The sequence below is a fragment of the Nannobrachium achirus genome (assembly GCF_963921795.1).
Source record: "Nannobrachium achirus genome assembly, chromosome: 9".
NCBI classification, from domain to species: domain Eukaryota; kingdom Metazoa; phylum Chordata; class Actinopteri; order Myctophiformes; family Myctophidae; genus Nannobrachium; species Nannobrachium achirus.
Window position 1 is genome coordinate 62,175,742 of NC_137818.1, and position 11,450 is coordinate 62,187,191.

Sequence of the window (11,450 nt, forward strand, 5' to 3'; positions counted from 1 at the left end):
CCAATTGATGCAGCTTAGAGTTGTCCTATGCAAAAAAGAAGGTCATATTTGAATTCTCCATCAAAAAATACATACAATAGACATCCAATTTGTTTTTTAGATGGATAGGGTCCATGGACACGTCCACGGCCGGCTTACAAAGACAGCACACAGCTATACTTTACGGCCGCACCGAGTTCCAGCCAGACGCAGTTCCAAGCCCCGTCTTTGAGCCGCGTATCGGAATTCAGAGCCGCGGTTGAAACCGATAATCGCGTCCGGAGCCGCGGTGTGCTTCACAGAGCCGTGATGATCGCGTCTGTAAACGCGAAAGTCTACCAGGGCCGCGGTGACCACTATTTAAGCACGGACGCGTCATGAGACGGAATACGCGATTGTAGTGTCCAAGCCCCGTCTTTGGGCTCAAAGACGCGATCCAAGCCGCGTCTTTTGGCGAAAAGACGCGAAAAGACGCGATTGTAGTGTCAAAGGCCCGTCCTTTGACTCGAATCGCGTCTTGAGCCGCGGTTTCGCGTCTTGAGCCGCGGGAGCTCCGTCCTGGACGCAAAGCTCCGTCTTGACTGCTATTTAAGCACGGACGCGTCATGAGACGGGTCATAAGACCCGTCTTCAGACGTGGACGCGAAGAGTCAGCGGTTCTTGCTGGCCGATGTTGGCCTCCATATATGGGCATTCCCATATGAGGTCAGATGGCCAAGACATGGCGCGACCTCGCCCTTTAGGGCATCTTACTGGTACTACAATTATGCTGGTGTCAAAAATGGCATTCATAATATCACCGTCCTTGTCCCATTTAGCGCCACCTTCAGGACGATATTTTAAAACACATTTTTGGACACTACTCCTACACATTTTGCCCTAAAATCACGCAAATCGCTACACAGTATGTCTACACTCATGTCATCAACATGGATCTGTCCCTTATAGCGCCACCATCAGGCCGATTTTTTAAACACATTTTTGGACACCTACTCTTACACATTTTGCCCTAAAATCACGCTGCGACCTGACGGTCAATTATCTCCCGATTAGGGAGTCTTACTGGTAATAGAAACGGTCTGTGTGTATGTATGTGTGAGAGAGAGACTGTGAGTGTGTGTGTGTGTGTGTGTGTGTGTGTGTGTGTGTGTGTGTGTGTGTGTGTGTGTGTGTGTGTGTGTGTGTGTGTGTGTGTGTGTGTGTGCGTGCGTGCGTGCGTGCGTGCGTGCGTGCGTGCGTGCGTGCTGTGTGTTTGTGAGTAGTTGCGCCGGTCGTGCAACATTTCTGGCAGTTTGGTGACAGCCCCAGCACCGGGTCAGGACAGCTCAGGGTATGGGGTCTGGATTAGCCCGAGCTCGGCGGGGCCAGGATGAGAGGTGGGAAACTGCTGTTTCCACGGAAACCCTTCTTATCTGGCGGGCTCCACGCACACACACGCGGCGTCCTGGGGGTCACGGGGGGTCACCAGGCAGATGGACGCGCCGCAGGAAGTGACCTTGTGGACAGGATGGAGAGGGTTCCCTATCAGGAGGAGTGACAGGCGCCCCAGTAACCACAAAACACACAGGAAATAAGCCTCAGTGTTCGTTTAGACCATTTAGAACGGGTTACACATTCTTGTGTATCGTTATTTTATGCTTTAACTATTGAAAAATAGCAGATATACAAGCTCACAGCGCGGCACCGAGTGCCGCGCTGCGAGCTTGTAGATCTGCTATTTTTGAAAAATCTTGAAAATTAGAGTTTTGACCCGATTCTATAAGTGTCTTTTGAATCCTTCTAAGGTTTTTTGAAAAACCCTACGTTTCTATGTCAGCAATCTGGCCAGCCATCGTCAAAGAAAAGGTCCTTTTCACTTAACTGGAGCTCAGTTAGTCTGTTCTTGAGAGACTACTATGTCAGTGGTTCTCAAACCTTTTCATGTAAAGGACCCCCACAATGATATGTATTTAGCCACGGACCCCCCATCTCAAAATATTTAGTTCCAGGGACCACCCGGAAGCAAAATTTGAGTTACAAATGTTCGCTTTAAAAATACATATATTCAAAGATTTGCACACATTTTCACAACTTTTTCAAAAATAGCAGTTCTACAAGCTCGTATATCTGCTATTTTTCACTGGTTAAAGCATTCAATAATTCTAGGCCTAAATGGGTTAAACATGTGTAACTCTGAGAGGCTACCAATGGCCTCAGGCAGCAAATAGTTATTTCTAAAACGGCTAGTTCCATTCCTTGATTCTGCTGGTTTCCCTTTAATTGCTGCGGTATATGAGACTATAATCCACACCTTGAATCAGTTTATATCAAACCCCAGGTGCGTTATTTCTTTCCACATGTTGTTCCACAGTGCACCAGTTATCTGCACCTGTGTTGTTGACAAAAAAGATGGGAATTACTTTCTTGCAGCTAGTGAAATAGAACAGTTTTAATTGGTACATGTCTTTGATTTTTCATGTTGCCATATTGTAGCCGTTTTAGAAAAGCAATAAGCCACGCGAGGCATGTGGTTACCTGTATTTTATAACGGCTGAGAGGGTTGGAGACACTCGGCTTCGTCTTGTGTCTCACCACGCCTCTCAGCCGTTATAAAATACCAGGTAACCACATGCCTCTTGTGGCTTATTGCTTCAATAGAGCAGTGTTTCTCAAACGTTTACAGTTCAAGGTCTCCCCTTAACTCTGACAGTGTACAAATGGAACAGGGTCCATTTGGTTCCATTTGTACACTGTCAGAGTTACAGAGTTGTATGGGTCCATTCAGACGCCCCTAAAGGAACCCACAGAGTGGGAGTGAGTCTGTAGTTCTAATGGAAGCTAGGGAGTGAGTCTGTAGTTCTAATGGAAGCTAGGGAGTGAGTCTGTAGTTCTAATGGAAGCTAGGGAGTGAGTCTGTAGTTCTAATGGAAGCTAGGGAGTGAGTCTGTAGTTCTAAGTGTGAGTCTGATTTCATAAACATTTTTCCAAGTGTAGCTTTCCTCTCCTACTTGTATAAGTAGGTGTGCAAAATGACTTTTTCTATTAACGGCGTACACGCAAACATACAAACATGCGTGCACGCGCGCTTTCTCTGTCACACACACACTAGCACGCAGTCACGCACGCACACACGCGCGTGCAAACATACAGACTCGAGCACACATACAAACATGCGATGGTGACACAAATAACTCATGACACATTGAAATATGAAGGTGCGCTGTAAGCACATCCACTGATGCTTAAAGCTGAGGCTGCCCATCTATTTTACCCTCCCGTTCCACACTACACTACAGTGTCCTACTTTCTCGCCCACTCGCTGCCTCTCTATCTCACACAACACACACGCACACACACACACACACACACACACACACACACACACACACACACACACACACACACACACAGAGAGAGAGAGAGAGAGAAATGCTTGCACGCACACACGTGGGGGGCACACGTCCATAAGCATACACACGACTAAAACCGAAATCGCCACTGACTGTTGGGTGGAAACCTTGTATGTCCCAAAACGTTCCATTAACGGAAAATAGCAGATCTACAAGCACGTGGAACTGCAGTTTTCACTACTTTTGTGCGACACTGTTCATTCATTTGCGCCCCGCCCCACGTGAAAACGATTTAAAATAGTGAAAATAGCCGATCTACAAGCACATAACGCCTCGCATCGCGAGGCGTTGTGTGCTTGTAGATCTGCCATTTTCACTAGTTTTAAGCGACAGTCTCGTATGACGAAGCAGGGCTTTACTTTATGAAAAAAAAAAACGTTTGAAATACCGAGATACAAGGTTTCCCGCCCGACAACCAGCGAACGCAATCGGCGGCCACAACCTCTCAGCCCCACACAGCGTTAGCTTTGTGCTTGACTAAGCAGCAGGCAGTGTGCGAGGAGGAGAGCTGGAAGTGACTCGGGAGACCAGTGCAGTGTGGAGGTATGCAGGCCTATTGTTTTCACTGGAATGTTCTCTCGCACCGCGCGGTTAGGAAGGGCCTATTTAAAGTTTCCTATTGTGAGGCGAAGAAGAAGTGGTGCGTGGTCCCCTCCCTCCATTGTGTTCACTCCTCCGGGGTGGTTTCTGAGTCTGAGCGCCTCGTCAAAGAACTAACGTCCATGTAAGAATATCTGAGAATGGGGCCTGGTACGTGCCACGGTACATTCCTGTGTCTAATTCGACTCAGAGAGAGCGCACAATTGTAACCAAATGGACCCTTGCGGGCCTATACCGTTTAGGACAGGCTTCAAACACGCCTTTTTTCACAGACAGAAACGACATAAAAACGAAATAAAAACTAAGCTACAGTGACTAAAACTAAGACTAAATATATTGACAATTCGGCAACAAACTAAAAACTAGACTAAAATACTAGGGAGGAACTAGTGGAGAAGACATCCAGTAGAATTAAAAGACAAGTCATTTTATGTTTTGTTGCGCTCCTGTGTTGCGCTTCGATGTGTTGTGAGCTTGTAGCTCGGCTATTTTCAGCATGCAACCAAGTGTACACATCACCATCAAGGCCTACCAACTAACTGCGCACCTAAATGTATATCATGCACCAGTTTTACGCTTTGTTTCTTCCTACTTTCTTGAAAGTACAGATGGTGGGAGCTTGTTTCTCCCACTTTCTTTACACCTGCAAACCTGACATGTGAGAGTTTTGAGCTAAGTTGAGTTGAGTATGTTAGTATAATACAGCTAGCACATCTGCAGTGGTTGTGCCAGAGGTCGTCTCCCTACCGTTGAGACATATGTAGGTCCTGGTGTTGGGTAGGACACCCTAGTGGTAGACAAGTACGCTCATAAGCGCAAATATCTCCTTGGCCAAACAGGGCGGCCTGCTTTGTTGGCTGTAAATGTTGGGTACACGGGTTCAAATCCCAAGTAGGACAGACGCCATAAGGGCGAGAAGCGACTGCAGGACGCGGGGAAACAACCATCATTTTAAAAAATAGTCAGTGTAAATCTGGCAATGTACACACACACAGTCACACACACACACACACACACACACACACACACACACACACACACACACACACACACACACACACACACACACACACACACACACACACACACACACACACACAGACTAGGGCTGTATTGACTCAGAACCAGGGCAGGGGTCGCAGCTGAGTGTGTTACAGGCAAGCATTACAGGCAGTGTGACAGGCAAGAGTAACAGGCAGTGTGACAGCGTGACACACTTGCTGCAGGTTTTCACACTAACTGCTCCCTGCGGTCGCAATAACACTTGATTGTCCTTTGAACTTCAGATTCCTCATACGCCTACATAAACACATTGGCACAGTGATAAATGATGAGTCACAACCAAAGTAAGAAGCATTGGATGTCCAATGAGCAATGACGTATTTTTTTTCAGTCACCCGGGTCAAAGTGGCCTAACCTCTCCAGATCATTGAGCGTTGGTTTTCATGGTGATAAACAGCACAATGTGTGTTTTTTCTCAGGACTCTCCCACCAACAAGCTACTGTACGCCAAGGAGATCCCGGAGTACAAGAAGAGGGTGCAATGCTACTACCAGCAGATCCAGGAGATGGCGCCACTCAGCGAACAAGAGATGAACGCCCATCTGGCCGAGGAGTCACGGGTGAGTGGGAGAGATAAAGAATCCATGCCACTGGAAACAGCAACCAACAAGATATGTTTAGTGTGCTAGCTATATATATATGTTACAGATTGGGAAAGGAGCGCTTGTTTTAGTTCACCTGGATGTGGAAGAAGTTCACCTGGATGTGGAAGAAGCCCATGCATTAGTCCCACGCTGCCTGGTGAATGCTAACCTGGTGAATGCTACTATGCCTAAACCTAACCCTAACCTCAGTAAAACTATGCCTAAACCTAACCCTAACCTCAGTAAAACTATGCCTAAACCTAACCCTAATCCTAACCCTAACCTCAGTAAATCTGTGCCTAAACCTAACCCTAATCCTAACCTCAGTAAAACTATGCCTAACCCTAGTTCCCTGAAGGAGGCGGCGCCTGCTCCACCTTGTGCCCAAAAACGAGCGCTCCTGTTCTCAATCTAACTGAATCTCAAACTAACTGTGACATATATATAAGCCCTGTGTCTTGGCGTTTCCATCTTCATCCGTCTATGAGGATAATATGATATTGATATTTGCACTGCACTGTTTTTCGGTCCCACAGAAATACAGAAATGAATTCAACACAAACCTGGCCCTGACAGAGATCTACAAATATGCCAAGAAATACAGAAACCAGGTAAGAATCCTCATCTCACTCTCTCTCTCTGCCTCTCTCTCTTATCTGGAATAGCAGTGTTACTCTTGTCTAAACTGGCCCCATCTTCACCCTTATCACCTGGTTCTATACCACAAGCTGTGTTCAGTTTCACAGTTGCAGATGGTAATCGGAGCATGACCATCAGTATGGGAGATCAGACGCGTGTTGACGGAGCCGGTGCACAACGGCATGGAATTGCAAAATACAATAACAAAATTTACCAAATCCCAGAGCCCTTGAACTTTTAAACGTTGAGAGTCGATTTCCACAAGAACGCTTGAACTGCCCTCTGAAAACAAGAACAAGTTGAAACTCTAGCTGTGTGACTGATGTCTCACGTACTGTTCTTTGAAGACCCAGAGCCATGGAAAGCTATGAGCCAAAGCCACGCAAGGAGCAACTTTGTCAGCACCTGTTTAGACCAGTGGTTCTCAACCTTTTCAGGCCGAGACCCCCAAAATAATCATATTTTAACTGGGGACCCTGGGCATGCAACAAAGTTTGAGCGATTTGTGCCAAAATGTAGGCCAGATGTAGGCCACGCTTCAGAGCCTGGGCATTTGTGTTGGGTGTACAACAAACATTGGATGCTTTGTGCCAAGATGTGGGCCAATTTTAGATTCAGAGCCTGGACAAAACCAGGTGTTGGAACTTAGCTCCTTCCTTCCAGGAGCACTGCTCAAAAAAGGACTTGAACTTATATAAACTCTTTAGCTGGAAGAACATTATCTGTTCATTCATTTAAAAATCCCTGTCCATTTTGATGCCATGGTTGGTTAAAATGGGCTTTGTCCGTTTTTTTTTAAAGCATACATATATGATTTTGTACATTATCTTATCTGGCAACACCTCATTAGCTATCCCTACCAGTAGCAGACAGAGGAAAGAGGAAAGTTACTAGAGACCACATCTCCTGTTGCATTTTCATCCAACCTCCTTAAGCCCTCATAGAAGTCCACAGCCCTCTCCTCCTCTTGCCCTTGTGACACTTCTCCGGGAGAGGTTTAGTCAGCGGTGACTGTGCTTTAATGGAGGGCCCTCATCACAACACCATTTAGCCGCTTTTCCTCTGTCATGCTACTGTACTGGCACGGCCCCGGAGCTTAGAGCGTGATTCACAGAGCTCCGTGAATAGCCCTCTGATTGCTCCATTCTCTCCCCCTATAGCGCTGCTCTCTCCGCTTGGTAGCACACTGCCGCTAAGAGCCAGTAAATCCCACTGAGCTGGTGACAAACTATGAGGCATGAGAAACAGACCAGATGTGGGTTTTGTAAATAATGTGAAGAGGAGGAGAGAGCGAGGCTTTTTGTTGGCGTGGAGGCATGAGAAGAGAGCTTGAAGCACTCCACTTAGTTTTTCTGAGCGCTCTTGTTCATTTTCTATGTCCAGGCAGGTGGCTGATTTTTTTTTCTACTCTGGGGTGCAGGCGTGCGTGTGTGCTTGACAGCCAGTTAAAGTTATTGTCTCCGCCAGGCCGGACGGCCAAGTCTAGAGACTATTACGTTGTCGCCCATGTCCATCCGTCCGTCTGTGTGTCTGTGTGTGTTTGTAACCAGAACATCTCCGGCACCGTTAGGCTGCATTGATGTACCCTTTCCTTGTCCTAGGGGAATGAGGAGGGGAGAGTGGAATCCAATTCATTCCCTATGGAAGTCACATGGTTTCATACCTCTTCCAAGCCTCTTGGGGTAGGGTGTCGTCGCTTTAAGCCAAAAGGCTTGGAAGAGGCATGAACCATGTGACTTCCATAGGGAATGAATTGGATTCCACTCTCCCCCCTCATTCCCCTAGGACAAGAAGAGGGCAGGTGACTTTACTGTGTGTAGAAAGCCTTGGACCGATCGGCATGACACTTTGCACACACAATCCCAGGGGCCAAGGAAGAAAGAAAGTATTCACATCAGCCTGTTATAGCGCCACCCGGAGGCAGATCTTTTTCTAACACTACTCCTAGAGATGTGTGTTCAAATGCCTCAGTAGAAAGCTAAAACGGGCATCAACATCAAAGTGAGGAAAGTTCAAACAAACAATAAGTTATATTTGAGGTTGAAGCGAAGGGTGACAGGTCAAAACATGAAAATCCACACAGCAAACCTCTCCCCCTGACAGAAGTGGTACAGTGGTAAGATACATGCCTTGATGATCTGACAAGCCAGTTCATACAAAGAAAGGCCAACCAGGAAAGATGGACTGGGCACCAGGTTTTATAGAGTAGGGCCGTGGGGGATAATCAGTGACGACTTACACCTGAGTAAATGTGGGGCGTGCCATGGACACAGAACCCTGAATGAGGACAGGTCTCCCTGTTACATAACGCCGTTGTCGGGTGAAAACAATGTATGTCCAAAACTGTTCGTTTTGCATTTATCGTTTTAAAAATGATTTAAACTAGTGAAAACAGCCGATCTACAAGCACACAACGCCTCGCACCGCGAGGCGTTGTGTGCTTGTAGATCTGCTGTTTTCACTACTTTTGTGCGACCGCCGTGTATGATGAAGCAGGGCTTCACTTTACGAAAGAACGTACAAATTTGAACCTTGGAGATACGAGGTTTCCGCTCGACAACGACAATAAAGTATAGCTTGACTTTTCACATAATTGATCTTTTCACATAATTGTGTCAACAGAATTACTAACAAGCTAATCTCCCTTTTGCATCAATTGTGGACAAACGACATCATCAACTTGCTACGGGCGATTGACTGAAATATTTCTAAAATAAATAAAAATAATAAGGCGTTTTAATATTTTTTATTTCAGTCAAAAAGGGTAATTATAATGTATTAACTGGATATAAGGCTTACTAGTAAGACGCCTCAGGGCGACAAGCGACCATGCCCTGAAGGGCGAGTGGACATCAAGGATGTGGTCATCAGGGATGTGGACATCAGGGATGTGGTCATCAGGGATCTCCATATCTCCATATATGGGCATAAAAGGGATTTGTTCCCCCTGGCATCACAGGGATCTCTCTAACGGGGCATCATATTGATGAAATCAGGGAACTCCATATATGGGCATAAAAGGGATTCTGTTAGTGTGACATCACAGTGAAGCCAGAGCGTGATGTCAGAGCAGCAAACCCATTCTGGTAGAGTGGTTCCCTTGACATCACAGTGACGTCAGAGCATGATGACATCATGATGACACATTTTTACGGTCTATGGGTTTGCCCATAGAGATGCGGACAAGCTGTGACATTTCTCATCGTATACTGCGACCTTCGGTCGCAATTAGCCATCCCTGTTCACCAACCAATGTGACATGTTGTGACTTGTAATTCACCGATATTTAGTGTGCAACAGGGCACACAACCAAGTATAATAATACATCAGGCTTTATTGCTGTGTTGTTTAGTCTTTTGAATAAAATGTCATTTAGTTTTAGTCATAATTTAGTCACCCGAAACGTTTTAGTTTTATTCATAGTCTTTTGAATAAAATGTCATTTAGTTTTAGTCATAATTTAGTCACCCGAAACGTTTTAGTTTTATTCATAGTCTTTTGAATAAAATGTCATTTAGTTTTAGTCATAATTTAGTCACTCGAAACGTTTTAGTTTTAGTCATAGTCTTTTGAATAAAATGTCATTTAGTTTTAGTCATAATTTAGTCACCCGAAACGTTTTAGTTTTAGTCTAGTTTTAGTTGACTGAATATCATAAGATTTTAGGCGACTAAATCTACAGTTGATTTAGTCAACTGAAATGTATTTTGGCAGGCCTTGATGGCATCGTAATGACTGATTTTAAACTTGGTTGTGTGCTGAAAATAGCAGATCTACAAGCTCGCAGCGCGACGCGTTGTGAGCTTGTAGATCGGCTATTTTCAGCACGCAACACTGGAGAGCAACCAAACATAAAATGACTCTCTTCTCTACTAGTCCGTCCCCAACATTTTAGTCTAGTTTTTAGTTTGTTGACGAAATTGTCAATATATTTAGTCTTAGTCATCACGGCTTAGTTTTTATTTAGTTTTCGTCAGTGAAAAAAAAAACAGTCGACAAACATTTTTCGCCATAGTTTTAGTCGACGAAATCAACACTGCTTTATTGTACCTTTGTCCTCTTACCAGGGACGTGCTGGGCCCCTGATTCAGCCCGGGTAAAAGAGTTGGAGAGGCCCTCACTGCGTGCTATAGAGAGAGATCTCTCCGTAAGGCTACTGCTACTCAAAGATTTGCCATTTCAGATCATGACGAGTGACAAGCCAGTGGGCCAATTTCATGAGTTATATTTTGTTGTTGTCGGGTGGAAACCTTGTATGTCCAAAACTGTTCGTTTTGTATTTATCATTTTAAAAATGATTTAAACTAGTGAAAACAGCCGATCTACAAGCACACAACGCCTCGCGGTAGATCGGCTGTTTTCACTACTATTGTGTGCAAAGTGAAGCAGGGCTTTACTTTGCGAAAAAAATTACAAATTTGAAAATTGGAGATATGAGGTTTCTGCCTGACGGTGACAATTTACTTTGTTGGCTGCCCAGCCCCCAAAATGGAACGAAGGCATTTTATTTTAATTTCTTTCCTAATGGCCGGCCTGGACCGGCCGGGAATGAACCGGCCGTTCGGGAGTTGTCCCGCTTTTCCCAATGGCCAGCACATCCCTGCCTCTTACCCATTGTTTTTGTTCTGTCCTCCCCCATCTCTCTCTCCCCCCCTCTCCATCTCTCTCTCCCCCCTCTCCCCTCCCCCGTCAGGTGGTGTGTGCTCTGGAGTCCAACCCCACCGCCAAGCGCACCCAGCTGCACCACAAGTTCGAGCAGGTCATCGCCCTGGTGGAGGACAACATCTACGAGTGCAGCAGCGAGGCCTGAAGCCGCTGCCAAATCCTCTCCACGCTCCACACCGCCCCGGCACCACCTCCTCCTCTTCTCTGCTGGCTCGGCTCCTACTGCCAACTGGCCTGTTGTTTCCCCCTGCCTAGTAGTAGCCGGGGATATCCGAGGAATTACCCCACATGCACAGCATCATGTTCAGTGTTAATTTAACTCTTGAGACGGTACGAGTGTAACCGAAACAGATCCGTTTTTTGGTTTACATTTGTACCCTCCCTACCGCGGTTGCAAAAGGGATAAACGAACACTGGAGGATTTTACTGTGTATGCCTGATCAGGGACATGCTGGGCCCCTGATTCAGCCCGGGAAAAAGAGTTGGAGAGGCCCTCTCTTCGTCGTTGTCGGGTGGAAACCTTGTATGTCCA

At 46.0% G+C, this 11,450-nt stretch overlaps 1 protein-coding gene across 1 annotated transcript in view; it reads left to right on the plus strand.

Annotated features, from left to right (window-relative positions):
• Nucleotides 1–11,450, plus strand: part of plxnd1 (plexin D1) — a 228,366-nt gene extending 216,916 nt beyond the window's left edge. The window contains exons 33-35 of the mRNA XM_080732967.1: nucleotides 5,450–5,590; nucleotides 6,151–6,225; nucleotides 10,947–11,450. Of these exons, the coding sequence (XP_080589093.1) occupies nucleotides 5,450–5,590; nucleotides 6,151–6,225; nucleotides 10,947–11,063 (333 nt within the window). The 3' untranslated portion in view covers nucleotides 11,064–11,450. The remainder of the gene's footprint in view (nucleotides 1–5,449; nucleotides 5,591–6,150; nucleotides 6,226–10,946) is intronic.